The 17090-nt window shown below is 33.0% G+C and overlaps 1 protein-coding gene across 3 annotated transcripts in view; it reads left to right on the forward strand.

Annotated features, from left to right (window-relative positions):
* The window catches only part of LOC105255026, a 30490-nt gene that overhangs the window by 4808 nt on the left and 8592 nt on the right, over window positions 1–17090 (forward strand). Inside the window, exon 1 of one of the 3 annotated variants that reach the window (XM_020028700.2) lies at window positions 13045–13209. The exons of the other annotated variants lie outside the window; for them this stretch is intronic. Coding sequence (XP_019884259.2) covers window positions 13111–13209 — 99 coding nt within the window. The 5' untranslated portion in view covers window positions 13045–13110. Of the gene's footprint in view, window positions 1–13044; window positions 13210–17090 lie in introns of those variants that run through there. 3 annotated transcript variants of the gene reach the window in all.

Genomic DNA, 17090 nt, shown 5'->3' on the forward strand with positions numbered 1-17090 from the left:
AATCTTTCAATGAATTTTTAATCGCAGGGTTATCCTCTCTCTAGCGCGTATATAAGCGAATAAAATTATTGACGTTACAGGTCAAGGTGCGTCGATTGATGAAATTATCGGTAGTCGAGGGTCGCATCGAGTGGTACAGGATAATCAAAGTGTGTGAATAAAGAATTGTCCGTCGCGTTGAGTAAAAGAAAAAAATGATGAATAGTTTTCGAATTTGATATCATGTATTAGAAACCTGTGCGAATATGATTCGCTTTTCTTATCAGCGGAATTGGTGCTCGCTAAATAAATTTGTTATCGATATTCCGGAACCATATCGTTATTGTTTAAACAATAAATTTAAACAGTAAAATAAACAGTAAAATTCAATATTTTAATGAAATGTAATATTTTAATATATTTAACTAGTAATTAAATGTATATATTTTCGTTCAATAATAAAATATTATTTAAATATAAAATATTTTTAAAAAATTTAAGGCTACAGATATTTATTTTATTTTGATTCAAATTTTGCATACAGTAGAATTGTATATAACTTATTTCCAATATATTATTCTAATACATTAATGGTGGATTTTTTTTTGTAATTAATTTCCTCGACATTTTCTTTGAGGGAAAATCGATATTGAATCGACCGGAAGATGTGACATTAAAAAAATAATGCTAGCTTCGTATGAATAATTTTTTTGTTCACAATATCGTGTGCTCGAATTGTGGGGCATGTGGGCGTGGAAAATGAATGAAAAGAAATGTCAGTCTCCAGCGTAGGAGGTAAAACTGGTTCGACGAAGAAGCTGTTGCTTCTATTCGACCGTCGTATTATCTCGTTATTATTGTGTAGATCGCTTTCCTGATCGAGAGAGGGAAAAAGAAAGGCAGAGGGAAAGAAAAAGATTAGAAAATAGAGGATTCGAGATAATTTTTTATCCGGCTTCGAAAGCTAATAATATAACAATTTCGTTAAAATTGACTCCATTCTCTTAAAAAATTATGCATTCATATATTCTATATTATTAATTTTTTTATTCTTAATTCTGCCAAGATGTATATTTATATTATTGAGAAAATCTGTCAAGAATTATCGTTATTTTAACTCTTCGCTTTTTCCTTTTTTCCTCTATTGTTTTAATCCTTCGTTTTTTCTTCCTCTCAAATGTCATTCCTTTATGAAAATGAAAAAAGATTTTGTTGTAATAATTTATTAGAAAATTTTTCTCTTATTAAATTTACGTTATTTATATTAGGTTAAATTAATTTACTACAAATAAAAATTGTGATTTTTTTTATCGATCTGCCTCAGTCTTCTCCGAAATTGCATCTTATCAAGGATGCAATTATAGCGAAAAATCTCCGACACTTTTATTGCCTTATTTATCGAAATTTTGCGATTATTTACATCGACATGATGCGATGCAAAAAATATTTCGAGCGAACATACTTGTGCGAGGAAAGCGTGGGCGCGGAAGTACTGAGTGCAATATATCGAAACAAGCTGCACACGCATAAAAAAGGGTAGGGAGAAGGAGAATGAAAGAAGAGAGAGCGTGTGAGAGGGAGAGAAAGAGAGAGATGGAGAAGGAGACGGAAAAAGAAAAGGAGAAAGAGACGAAAATAAAGCAAACGCAGCCGCCGAGGCAACACAATGGCGCATCGACCCGCCAAAACTCGTGCCGTGCCAGCCGGCCGAATGCGCAGGAACACGCGCGCGTCGTGTCTCTTCGAAACAATGAATACTTTTACTCTATCCCACCCTTAACTCACCCTCCGCCCCCGCGCTATCTGATATATTGATCGTTTCCCGAGCGAAAATCGATCGGTCGCAGCAAATATTTCCGAGGGAAAATTTCCGGCCTGCCCGGGAACGTCTCCCTTTTTCTTCCTCTCTTCCTCTCTCGCTTTTCGCTCCATGTTTTTTCAATTTCAATTTTAACCCGATGCTTGCTTAATTTCGGTGAAGAGAAATCATCCCGTAATTTTCTGGTAAATATTTTTTGTTGATTTTCTAACATATTTTCTACTTTTTAATTAAATTTCATTTATTCCTCACAAAATTTGGTTTAACTTCTTTCCCTTTTAAAAATCTCTCAATACTTAATTTTCTTATAAATTTAACTTCTATAAATTTTGTACTTAAATTCACTATTAAATTCAACTAGAATCAATCGGCTCGGAATTGACTGGAAAATTCGTGCACACGCTAAATCCAAGACTTGTATATATCAACGACTTCTCGTTACGATCCTCATCTTCGAAATCGCGAGCTGTCGCACGGCTAGTCGCTCTCTCTGCTTGCGGGATTCTTGGCGGGCCCCCCGGTCCACGGTTCGCTCCCTTCTCTCTTCCCTTCGATGCGCGCGGGGTCAGATCGAGCGAGAAGTACTCGCTCCAGGATGGATGGAAGGAAGATCAGGTACCGTGGTTGTCCTGGCAACCGGCATTGATCCTTCCCCTCTTGTTCTACCACCACTGTACCCTCCTCTTCTCGCCTACCCGTTATTGCTGTACCCCCGTTTCACCCCCTTTTTCCCTTCCCCTCCCATTTCTCTCCGCTCCTTTGCCCCCCTCATTCACTAATGCACTCGAGCGCACACATACAACGCAGATAATACATACGCACATATACGAATACCGATCATTCCTCTCGCTTGTCCTCGTGGCAACCCCTCGACTTCTTGTTTTGTTCCCTCCCTCCTTCTTGGCTTGACAGTCGCAGTTTTCTTATTTTTCATTCTCTAATCTTGAATATTCAGATTCAGCGTATTAGCCATACACCGAGTATAATTCCGTTGTGCTCATCCTTATTTATGCGTTTTTATGTGCGGTACCTTTGCCCTACCAGCTCCATTTGCATCTTCATTCTTTTCCTGATAGTTTCTAAAAAGAGTCGCGATTTTTTATTTTATTTAAAAAATATATAAAAATACCTTTTCGAGTCATATTTCTTTTTTTGTTTTAAATGTAACTATTGGCAGATGAGATTAATTTAAAAAATTGACATAGAAAATCAATAGAGATTAATTTGAATGAAGAATTAAAGAGTTAAGGAACGGCAAAATTAAATAATAATCGAATAATTTTTAATTGTAGCATGCTTTCCGACAAACAAAAATGTATTATAATTATGATACATACCTTTCCATTGCCCATTTTCTGTTACTATAAACTTTCAATTATAACAATAATTCGTCGCTTATAAGTGAAAAATTAAATATGCAAATATCTTGTATAAATATCTTATCTTTCTAAATAAATTCTCGCGCAATATATTTATAATTCCGTAAAAATAAAATTTGTCTAAATGGAAATTCAGAAAATCTATGTTAAAAATTATTCAGTTTCTCGATTATTGTTAAGCGTTTATCAGCAAAATTTTCTTTCTTTTTAACACTTTTCTTATTCGAAATTAACAGCATTATTCATTCCTGTTCCTTCATCTTCGTCCCTCGGCCAATGAGATGCGAAAATGGAAGATTGGACCAAACGAGACAGCTAGACAGAGTGAGCGAGTAGAGATGAAAAAGAGAGAAGGGAGAATGAGTTAGTTACGATGGGAAGGGAGAGAAAAGGGAGAGAGGGCGGGGGAGAGTGTGCTCGCAAAGGTAGAACTGGTTGTGAACAGAGCGGTTGCCAAGCAACCGATATTGTTCCCATTGTTGCGGGCGTAGCGTAAATATTTGAGGCGAACTCGGGGATCACAAAATTCATCCACCCTCTCACTCCTGCTCTAACTCTTTCCTCGTCCTCCTTTGGCTTTTCCTTCTTTTTCATTTTCCCGAAAGTTATCAAGGTGTGTCTCGTAAATCTCTGAAAGCTTCTAATGATACCCATCGCAGATTGCATATCATATATTCGACATTCTCTTCATACAAAATTCAATTCCTTTGTCATCTCTAATGGTTTTACGTTAAATTAGTTGTTAAAATTCAAGAAAAATGAAAAGAGAAATGTACAGTTTTTATTCGCTTACAGATTTAAATGCACCAAGATATCTATCGTATATTTCTTCCCTTAGTTTAAAATTTAAAATGATAGTTCTTTTATTATTTAGAACGAAAAAATCATATGGTTCAAGTTATTTCTCCGCAGGAAAAAATCTTTTAAATTCAGATACATTAATAAGTTGGAATGTGCATTTTATAGAACGTTTGTATTTAATTCAGACGAATTTCACAATAAGATTAATTATTTCCCAAACTATTTTTTCGCATAATCTATTTTCTAAAATATTGTATCTATTGAGAGAAAGAAATTAAAATTATATTTTAATCTTTCTCACAAAAAATCTTTTTCATTATTTCGAATAGCGATCTCGAATGTCGATCTCTTGCCAATTTTTTACAATCATAAAAATTTTCTCATGCAAAGAATAAAAAAAGAAAACTCTTGAAACTTTCAATGTACTTCGCGCAATTCGCTTTCGCAATCCGCGTGGAAATTCTTGAATGGACGTCACGCACGTTGTTTTGAGAGCGTCACAGCGACGACCGGGGTGGCACGTGGAAGAAGCGTTTGTTTACAAGCATTTATTTCGGCAGTCCCTTGCGGGAGCATATGAACGCATTGTATACACGTACATCGTTGACTAACGCTGCTGACCCCGCGGTTGCAGGTCAACCTTCCTGCGGTTGCGAGAGATTATGGAACTGTCAAATCGAGCAATGAAAGTGCTCTCTTTATTTTCGAAAAAAAAATTATCTTTTTTCCCTATTTGGTACGGTGAGTACTTGTTTAAAATTTATTGAAATGTTATATAAAATTAATAACAATCTATAGTCCTCTGTTGAAATATTCATAATGCATTGTTAACGCGTGACATTTTCTGGAATTAAATTTAATATATTTTATTTTTTACTTTATCATATTTTCTTTATATAAAAAAGAGCAATTTTTAGATATTTTATATTTTTGATTATTTTAGGTAGTTTATCATTTTATATATATTTTATCGTGATATAATGTAAATTTATTAATATAAACGAAATTTTTTAGAAATAATTCAATAATAAAATTTTAATAATAAATTTTATATTTTTGGTTATTTTAGGTAATTTATCATTTTATATATATTTTATCGTGAATATAATGTAAATTTATTAATATAAGCGAAATTTTTTAGAAATAATTCAATAATAAATTAGATATAAAAAGAGTAAGCATTCTTGTTGATTAAAATATTTATCTTTATAAAAACTATGATATTATGAATAACGCATAATATTATAATTATACTTCTTATCTAATCAATTTTATCTTTCGCCGCGTCAACGCCTTTCTCTTCGGTACATCGCGATATCCTCTCGAGAGGACTTGAAATTAGGAATGGTCAGTTACAGGGGAAATGGAGTCTGTCGCCTCTCACCCCGCTTCTCGAGTTACCCCGACAGCTTTACACGTGGTGACGTCCGCCTCTGGGACATGCTATTGACGCGCAACGTCGGGACGCCTCTTGAACCCTCGATCCATCCCCGCGTTCAACTCTCTACCAACCCCCCTTCCCGTTCCTGCTGTTCTCATAGCTCTCAAAGCGCATCTATGCACTGTGTAATATTGATTTATTACCGAAAATTATCAAGAAAAAATGCAAGTTGACTATTTGGAGGCTCGCTTTTACCATTTTTCATAGGAAATGATAATGAGAAATTTTCTCGAAGATTTGAGATTTAAGGAGACAAGTAATATATAGAAACACATAGCATTCGTTATATGTATATACATATATATATAATTACAGTGCATTAAAATACTGTATTATCTTAAATTATTAGAATTATCATGTAAGAATAATAATTAAAATAACATGATAAATACTATATGATTTTCAGTAGTTTCAAACAGTCAGTAGTCAGACCGTGGACTCAAAATATTCGCAATCTAGGATGTTCAAGATCTAATTTCAACTTTCAGAATTTTAAAGCTGATTTTAATATTCTAGAATTCTTCCATTTTTAAATGCTAACGTTTTTCAATTACTAGTAAATAAAAATTTCGCATCATGCTAGAATCATGTAATACAATTTTTAGGATTAGATATCCGCGAAAAATATGTATTTTTTGCTTTAAGTAATATTGGTGAATATTGTTTAATGTTATTTAAAAATAAATTAACGCTTGAATTAATAACTTGAATTAAATGAAAATTAAAAATATGCATATATGTTTTTTTTTTTCGATTAAATTAAATGGATTAAATTTAAATTTACAATTTAAATTTAATAGATTTTTTTTCTCGTATTGACGAAATAAACTATATAACTCGTATTTTCCGATTCCTCGTTAATTTATCTTTATAGAAAACAATTCCATTCGCAGTTCAGCGAATTTTGCCGAGTTTCAAGCTCGATATTATAGAATTTTGTCATGTTTGAAATCCCAATTTCTCTGCGCTTTTTCAAAGATCGTACGCTGACAAAATACTCCTTCTGCGCTCTGACCTCGTTGCCTCTAAAATTGATACGGTTTCGACATCGTTCCTTCTAACAATGGCCGTGTTGCGAAACTTTCGCAACTCGGCACGGCGAACCGAGCCGAGCCGAACCGAGCCGGCAATCTCAGGATAATTTTGTGCAACTGCCGATGCCGTTCGTTCTACTTGTGTTTTACCTTACCGGTCATCCTGGGACTGCGAACTTTCACATCCAAGAAAATGCGCCGACAAACATAGTCAATCATAATTGATTCGTTGATCGAACAATCGGCCAAACATCTTAAAATCATCCCTCTCGATCGAATCATTTCGCGTTCGGTTCATTTATTCTTTTTGCGTCGAAATTGAATTAATTCATACCCAGCAATAAATTAAAAAGTTTTATCTATTTTTCTCAATTATGAATATAATTTTTTTTCTTTTAATTTTATAAATCTCTTCCTATACATTTTTTATTTCACGAAATTATATTTCCTTTTTAAAAATGATTTGCTTATTAATAAAAAGAATACTTATAAAGAAAGACAACAGAAATAAAATTATATAGACGTAACTTTGACTCTTTGATTCATTCGGTAGTTTGACAGCGAGAATCAGTATTTCTCTTAAACTCGATATTATACGCGAAATGTTCAGGAGAAACAAGAGGATATTTTTCATTCAGAATTTCAAATCCTCGCATAAGACGGCCGAAGGATAATGCGGCCGTCGTGTCCGCTTATACCACCACCTACGGAGGTCGCTCGGTCGGTGGGAAATGTGGGTCAGCCCTCGTTCTCCTTGAGAATCTCGTACGTCATGAATAAATAGACATTTCGTGCGCTGATCTGCACTTTTCAATGTAACATAATACATCGACGTGTGAAATAAAAAAAAAACAATAAAATGCGTCAAATTCGTTCAAGACTCTTCAAGTCTTCAAATCTTCAGACTCTTCAGACTCTTCAGATTCTTCAGACTCTTTAGACTCTTGGTTTTAAAATATCTGATAACTCTTATTTTCAATAATATTAAAATAATTTATTTCAATTAATAATTAGATATTTTATTTATTATTTTGTATGTTATTTTTATTATATATTTATTATATATTTATTATAAATATATTAAATATCTTTCCTGAGAAAAATCTCATAAAAAAATATATTTGCAAAATATATTTAAAAATCTCCGGAAATTATGATTAATATTGTTAAAGAAAAAAGTCCAAAAATATATTTATTGAAAATATAACTATAAGAAAAAAAGCAAGATTTTAATAAGTATATTAGTGATGTAATTCATTCACCATCTTTTTATCTCAAAATGTAAATGATTTATTGATTAATCTTGCTTTCGTTCGCATCATAAATAGTTCTGTGAAAGCGTCAAGAGTAGATTCTTGAAAGAGTACTACTATCCTTCCATATGATATGTCGACGTCACAACGACGACGTGTCCACGTAACGTGCAGGTGTGTTGTGTACGCGCATCGTACTACTTGTGAGCGGATGCATGCGCGGGGGTGGTGCATGTGACGAAACGCCGTGGAATTTTCAAGCGACGTCATGCTGACGTCAAATACGCGGCCCGGTGCATTTCAAAGCACGATATATCTAACGAGCAGTCCAAACCATGTTACGTTTATAAAGATTCCGCGCATTAAGTCACGGAATATTTGACAAATCGATCTCTTTCCCGATTTCAACTTAATTTCCTACAAATAAAAAAAAATTAAATTAAAACAAAATTAATCGATTATTTCGGACAAATTATTTAAAATAAAAGATTTTAATTAGAGTTTGTAATAATGTATGTACAAGAAAAAATGAGCATACAAAATATAAATATAAAATACTATTTTAAAAGTATATATAAAAGTACAATAAGGAATGATTAGTTTCGGAGTAATAATTATTTTAATTTTAATTTTACGTTTCTTATTATTAGAGAAAATTAATTTACATTCCAATTATATTTGGAGAGACTGTCAATTGCAACTTAGGCCCGTTATCGCAAAGACGAAAGGAAGACAGTGACCGTGGAAGTGAGGAGGCTCGTCTGACCTCGCTATTACAATCCCGTTAAGCAGGAGTTCGTCTCGTGGCCTGCCTGTACCTCGCTAGGATCTTTCGCTGCTTTCCTTTTCTCCTTAACCATCTGACCGCAACTGTGTGCTCGAGCTATTTTGACTTCGAAAAAGAAGAGCCGCGGAATTAGAAATTTTTTCATTCTAAAATTAAAGTCACTATAGCTTCAAGCTGTTTTTATTTTCGCCTTAACTCTTATGTTGCTCGAATTACTTTGAGAAATTGTAGATATCACAATGTAAAGTTTAATGTCTTAAATTTCCAATAATTTAGACTATTTTCCTCTTTCTTCTCAAATTTCGAGATATTAAAAAAATTCTGAAATTAAAATAGTATCTTTTATTTAAATTATTTTATTTTTCTCTTTCGCAATGTCTTGAACTACTTGAAATATAAAAAAAATTGAATATATTATTCCCAAAAATTTGGGAAAATATATAACAAAATCTTTAAAACCTAAAAATTAAGTAATATTATGCATTCCAAAATTTTTCACAACGATTCTGAATCTAACATTTAAAAATCTCGAATTCAGAGATCGAAGTAGCGAGGAGAAAAATCTTAGAACATAAATCTGAATAATCTCTTCCAATTCATAGATTTCGAAATTTTTGTTAAAAAGTTATAAAAGAGTAAAGCTTCGAAGATTCTCGCAAATAATAAATTCAAAAATTGATAAATGTCTTAATTAGATTTCTTTTTATAAAAAAGAATAAGTAAATAAATATCTCCATTTGAAGAAAGAGGAGAGATCTTGAAGTCGAAAATTGACGAATTCTCTCATTAAAGGTTTCAATTTGATCTCAGATATATGAATTAAATATATTCTGAAATTCTGAGATCCTGGAGAGAACGTGGAATCGAGCGAATTCGCGCGAGGGAGTACGTTGTACTCTTGCGCGAAGCTACGAGCTAGTAGATTGTGGTACCGTGACACACGTAATAATACCTCCTCGCCCGTTATCTTCCCACATTTCTCTCTCCAGCTCCATTACTACACATCTCTTCCCCTTCACCCCCGTGCAGCAGCGTCAACGTCGTTGGTTGCATTCCGCGCCTGGACCGCGAATTGAATGAGCGCGTCGGTAGTCCTCGTATTGGACATGCAATCAGTGCACGAGGATACCGTGTGTCATTCGAATCCGCAACAACCGGCTGGATTCGAAAATTCAACGATTTTGAAATCTCAAACTCGAGAAGTCCTCAAGCATTCCGGAATTCTAGACCCGAAAATTCAAGGATTCTAAAATTCGAGCGTACGTTAAAGTCATCTGCTCGAAGATCAAAAGATAAAATTTTAAAAAATCCACAAATTTTCTCTAAAACTTCTAGAATTTCCAAATTATTTAAGTTCAAAAATTCGGCAATCTTTCAAAATTAAAAATCTTGAGATAATAATAGAATAATTTCAAAATAATAATAATAATTTGAATGATAATAGAATAATTTCAAAGCTGCTAAACCGCTTAAATCATAGAAAACGCAAAGAGTTTAAAAAATTCCCAATTTCAGGAGCCTCAAATTTCCAATTTCAAAAGAAACTCAAATATCCGATTTTAAAATTCAAGCGCTTGCAGATCCTAAAGTTATCAATTTTAAACCTTTAAAGATCACTAAACGTCGGTCTATGAACGGGAGCGTTAAACAGCCTCTTAATAGCGTCCAGCTGGCGTTACGTAGTCATTGTCGTCATCGTCGTCCTGGCGATTGTTACGGCACTGAAACGCTATAACATTATGGAGGCAGAAGGCCCATGGTATGTATGCACGTGGGCTGCTATAGCGCTACACTGCGGTGGGATCGATTCGGCCGGAGGTAGGTGGAACCACCCTCCCAACCCGCCCATCCCCCGCATTTACAAGCCTCAATATACACCCCCGCAGCGCACCCTCTCCGTTTGTCTGTCTCCTTCGCACCCCTTCTCCCTCCGCGAAATATCCGCAGTTTGTCGCGAATAGTCCCACGATCTCTCTTTTCTTTTTTTTCCCTCGTCATTCTTCCCCCCGTTCTCTCATCTATCTCCCCGACTCCGGTCGCTCGTCGTTGCTTTCTTGTTAGGGAGTAGAAGAGCAGATTTCTCGTCATTCTTACCTGCGGAATTTCTGATTTACTTTCCTTCTACGGAACGGAATTTGACTGCAAGAGTGCTTATTATGCAATCAGAATTTTTCGAAAGTTACTCGTGGAAATTTGCTTAACGTTTGACATATGATTAAGTGGAAAACGTGAATCTTATTTGCGACAAATATACATAATAATGAATACTAATAAAATGATTCTTAAACCAAATATTATTTTTTTAAATAGTATATTAATTTTATATTTTTAAAATAGCAAACATTTTGTTCTATTATTAAAAATAATTAAAAATAATTAAGAGCAAAGCAGATATTAATGTAAAAAGTAAATAATTATCAAATTAATAAATGTGGGGCAAAATTAATTAAAAAACAAAATAAATAAACGAAAAAAATGAATATGTCAAGCATGTTGCTATTTATAAAAATAGTATATTAATTTTATATTTTTAAAATAGCAAAAATTTTGTTCTATTATTAAAAATAATGAAGAGCAAAACAGATATTAATGTAAAAAATAAATAATTATTAAAATAAATAATTATTAAATTAATAAATGTAGGGCAAAATTAATTAAAAAGCAAAATAAATAACCAAAAAAAATGAGTATGTCAAGCATGTTGCTTTCAATTCAGCCGCAAATATTTTTAAGCCGAGTAAAACTCTATAAATTTGCAATTAAAAAGAATGAATACATTCTTTCACGTATGTATAAAGAATTTTATCCTATCTATCAGACGCAATTCTGCACGTCAATGCGAAAATACATAGTCGCAACCGATCGTACATGGTTCGATAAGTCTCAATCGATATGTGTCAATAATTAAGATTAAGTTCTGACACTTTCCTTGGCAGCTGGGATTTCGTTACTAATTGCCTCATAACGTTATCATGAGATATCTCTTCAAACTACTTACCGCCAAATTAAAATTTCAATCAAGTGAAATTCACTTTATAAGTTTAACGAAGAAGAATCACTCCTCGCATTAACTATAAAATTAAATATTAAATGCTTGAAAAATTTTATATTAATAACATTAATTATTGAAATCTTTTTTTGGAAATTAGAATTTTTATTTTATAATTAAAATTATAAAAATATTGACAACGAGCAAACTAATATATATTTGGAAATTCAAGTAGATTAACACGCCTGAATCCTTATTTGAGCGCTTGTTTTCACACATCTTATATTCATCGACAGCTGCTTAGAAAACACCGGCCACATGCAGCGACGATATTAAGGGCCGCCCCCTAACGCTCACCCCTTTCATCGGGCGAATGGAGTCATGAAAGGGAGAGGAGGTGGCGAAAGATATACGTACGAAGGTTTGATCGGAGCTTGATACGGATTTTCGTAGGAAAGAGAGAACCTCGGGCTCCATTGCGCTTCGGTTTCCGCAAAAGTTGAGAAAAAAAGAGCCGAGGTAGAAGCGAAAGGGTGGCTCGTATGTAGGGAAAGGAGATAAAAATGCTACGGATGGGCGAAGGGGCGAGAGAGAGAAAGGAAGAGAGAGAGAGGGCTGACATCAAAGCGGTTTTACGACACTGGCAGACGGCACGATATTACGTACGACGCTTTCTATGTATTGAGAAAGCTTTCTCTTCCCCTTTCTCCGCTTCTCGCCGTTTTTAATTATGTTTCGCTCCTCCTCTTCCGCATGCGTTCTTAATGCATTATCTTTTTATATGCACCGTGTGTATGTTTTCGTTCTCAGGTTTTTTCTGAGAGGACGGAATCTCTATAAGAGAGGAAGATAGAGTTTTTAAATTCGCGAGTCTGAAATCTCTCGAACACTTTTGAGAGATACTTCTTTTTAACTTTTAATAGAGTCGTCTCTTACAAATTGAATTGAAAAATTTGACAAACAGAATTAATGCATCTTTATTTTATACTCCGTTCTCCATTAAATAATTTTTTTTTTTATGTTATTATTTTCAATGTCCAACATATCTTCTTCCACACAATTAAAAAAAATTTTCTTGTCTATTTATCTATATTTTTTAAACTCTTCTCTTTCTTTATTAGGAATTATGAGTAATGTCTTGTCAAATTAACATTTATTACTTGATCAAGTATACAAATGAAGAATCATTTTTCTCTAGTTTCTTTCATTTAAAAATTTTTTATTCGATATTGATTTTTCTTTAGAAAAACATTGTAAATATAAGTGGGTTTTAAATTTAAAAAATTAAATTAAATTAAATTAAATTAAACAAATAAAATTATAGAAGTGAAAAAATAATTTGTATAATCTATTTATTCCATTACGGATTTCTCGGGATCCAACAGATTTCTGTCGGAACACCCTGTAGTAGTACAATATACACGTCGTGCGCGCCGCGTGCCAGCCAGCCAGTTGGTGTTCACAACGAAGGAGAGTAACGAACAACCGGCAATATGTGGGCCTTACTAACACACGGAGAAATACATGCACACAAAACAGTGTGGGTTGCTTTGGCATAATAAGAGCGAGGGAACGGGACATAATACGGAGCCACCTCCGCTTCTGGTGGCCTCCCTGGAAGCTATGGAATGTACCACCCTCCCCATCTTCGGCATCTCCGGACTGGCCCTCTTCCCATCCCCTTTCTCTCTTGCGGAAGATTCCGGGAACAAGAGCGACATAAACGTGTTAGTATAACATTAGATGATGATCGAACGTGGTTACGATCGAATTTTAGAGAGCATCAAAAATTCAAATTCTTTCTGGAAAATCGATCGATCGATTCGAATCTGGAAAAGTAATGGCTTTCGAATGTCTTACGTTTCAAGAATATGAAAACCAAGTTTTTTTTATGTTACCAATATCCTTTTACCAATATGATGTATCAGGATTACGTCAAGTTATTCCTTATTTCGCAACAGTCTAAATTTTTAAATAACTATTTTTATTTACAAAATTTAAATTATATTATTAAATTATATTAAATTATTTACAAGTTAAATATAATAAATATAATATTATTATATATAATAAAATAACTTTTGTAATATCACTTAAATAAATTATTATATTTCACATATTTAACTAAATTATGTATTGAATAACATATTAAATTAATATATAATAATTTATATATAATAAATTAATATATAATAATTTAATAATATATTAAATTATACATTAAATAATTTATTATGTCACATTTAAAGAAAATTTTATTTTAAATTTCATTTCTTGAAAGAACTTTATTTTTATTTTAAAACTAATGATCTTGATTATTTCAAATTTTTTAAAATTAATTTATATATATACGATGCTATTAATAATATATTAATTATTTCAAATTAATTATTATAAATTTATTAATATATTAGCGTAACAATTTAGAGCGGATAGATGCGATAGCGTTTTATAATACTGTGGCAAGTGATGAAAAATCTCGAAAGATAGCATCACACGAACGTGATTCTACACAAGTGTAAATTAATGCAATACGCTAAAAGAGAGAAAGAGAGAAAGAGAGAGATCACGATCGCGCACGATTTCAATTCTGCGCTCTTGATTGTCTTTAAATAGAAAGCAATTAATATTGGGCAGCCAAGACGGCGCTGCAAGATGGTGTGCGGGAGATAAACAGAAGCAGAGCCGAATAGCGTTCTACCAAGTATACATCGTGACTGCTCGTTCTATTCAATTCAATTAGATGAAGCGTCAAGTTACCAACGACTAGTCTCCTCAACGCGATTTATTTCTAAACGCGGTTACTCGAAGATGCAAAAGTAGCGAGATATTTTTTATGTTTCCTCCATTAAATTCTCTTCCATGATTTTTTTATTGCCGCACAAACGTGCTCTGAATGTGTATTCTATTTTTGAAATAGCTGCGTGAAAATTCGAGGAAAAGGCAGGATTTTTTCTACTTTCTATTATTTAGTCCTTGTCATCCTGTAAATTGAATATATCTTTCACATATGTACGTCCAATAAAATGAAACTCAAAATTAGATGGTCACATTTAGCTTCTAAAATCTATCACAGCTTAACTTTACGCTTATGGCAAATCAATACTCATGCCAATCAATAATGGCACAAATTCTCTACTTTGTAATATATATTAAGATTTATTATTTTTACAAAAATACTGGAAATTTTTATATGCTAAATTTCTCCTGGAAATTTAGCATATCTTAAGATATGCTTCTTTTAATTCCGCAGCTGTTATTCGATTCTTATCCTTTTGTCCTTAAACGCACCTTTTGCATCAAATAATTAAATTCAGAATAAGATAATCATTTAGATGTAAACGCGTCGAAAATGACTCCATATTAATAACGACTCAGCAATCTTAAAAAAATTCCCTACGTTATTTATTCAAATTCTTTTATTATCTTTTCAAAGACAAAAACAATGGACCAATCTATATCTCAAGATATCATATCTTCGAGCTGCTTAAAATTCCAAGAGAAACCTTCCAAGCCCTTTACATGCTATCCGATTCTCGTTATTTAAAAGAAAAATGCATATTTCACCGATTTAACGTGTTGAGCGAAATTGAATGTCAGTAAATTCAACGTTAAACAGTCACACGCATTTAGCATCGGAGTAACTTTGCAGCAACAGAGCGGATCAATACCCGCGCGAACGCCGATCAATAATCCCTGCTAACCTTTGACTATAGGTGTTACACCAAAATTCTTCATTTTCGTCGAAGATGAGACATGGAACTGTTGTCTCTTTAGGGAGATCCTGTCCTCTGTTAAAATTCTAAGGGAAGGAACTCTACTCTCCTTCTAGTATCGCACAGCGTAGCGACAATTACGGCGCTTGTCGCGCGCAAGCGCTGCGCTCTTTCGTTCGTTGAACCGTTGGTGAGAGAACCGCTCAAACGTACACATACGTATGTGTACATGTGCGACTATGCGTTGGACAAAAAGGAAAAATATAGATTAAAGAGAAAGAGACAGATGGAGAAAGAAAGACAAGCGTCACAATACCTTGTCAATTCCGGTACCGGTATTATTTAGAATCTAGAAATATTCTCAAGAAGAGTAATAATAATAGTAGTAGTAGTAGTCGTAGTAGTAGTAGTAGTAGTAGTAGTAGTAATGTCTATTTATTCCCCAAGATGAAATATTGTTTTTCAATTAATCTCAAGTCAATTTTACATCATCCAATCTTCAACGAGAGAACGTTGGTCTATCCTCCATACGTTGCATTTATTACACATTTTCTCTCTAGCATACTGTTTCGAAGAGGATAGCTATCGCTATCCTTGAAGAGTACACTAATCGATCGCGATCAAGTTGGCCCGGGACCAACTTGCACATTCTTCTCGAAGCTGAACTACGCAGACTAAATCTCGAAGTCTCCGATCGATAACGAATATCATGTGTTTGAATTGATAAAATAATAGCATCACCCCTGAATAACGTTTGCGTCATCATCTCACTTAGATCAGTCGATTTATTGCTGTGAATCATTATCGTGGACAGTCAATATGCGATTCAGATTTTGTCTTCTTTTATCTTTGATAATTGTCTTTATAAGAAAGTTTTGAAAATAGTAGTAATAGTAGTAGTAAACATTTCTAAGATTTGCGATATCTTTTGATTGAAATTATATTCTATAATTAATTATTTATATAGGAATCTATATGAGATTATCATATATTAAGTATTTATATTTTAAATATATTTTATTTTATTCCACAAACATTATATTTTGGAAAAATTTTAAAAGTAAAAAGTAAAAAGTTTTAGTTAAATATCTATGATACAAAAATATATTTCAAAACGCATACATTTATTTGTTTTTTATATTATTTAATTATATTAATTATATTTATATATGAAATATATTATTTATATAAATATTTATTTAACTATATTATTTATTTATTAATACATTATTTATTTTAAATATCATTAGACTTCTCTTGTTGATTCTAAATTATTGTAGATGATTATTTACTTTAGTTTAAACAATGCATTTCTGTTATTAAGTTTGTTGATTCATTTTGTTAATATCAGATTATTGCAATTAATGGATTATAGATTGTTATATATTCTATGCAATTTCTTCGTGAATAAACTTTATTTGTTCTCGTCGATGCATCACCGCATCATCACATCATTGACATAATTAGAATGATCATCGTCATCACTGTAATATAGCCAATCTGCAACGTACACATCTCAGCGTCGTAGTCGAGAATAATGCAGTTAAGATATTTACTTTATATTAAAAAATAAAACGCTATTCCACGCATTATGAAATACAATACAAAGTATCATCCTTTTCAAACGGGAGCACCGTTTCAGGGAAAAAAAGATCATTGTTTTATCTTTCCCTACAAAGAATCAAATTTAATTAAAATAAAAAGGAAAGCGCAATGCGACGAAATTAAAATATCATAAAAACATGGAAGAGCAAAGAGATGTTCCCGCACCCCGATGACTAATCCCGATGATCTACCGGGTGTGCTCTGAGAATCGCTGCATTCTTTTGCGCGGCACATTATGTATATGTGTGTATCGTTTATTATGGATCCACCAACACGTACGAGTCGAC

This window comes from Camponotus floridanus, unplaced genomic scaffold, assembly GCF_003227725.1.
Source record: "Camponotus floridanus strain SB8 unplaced genomic scaffold, Cflo_v7.5 scaffold99, whole genome shotgun sequence".
NCBI lineage: Eukaryota > Metazoa > Arthropoda > Insecta > Hymenoptera > Formicidae > Camponotus > Camponotus floridanus.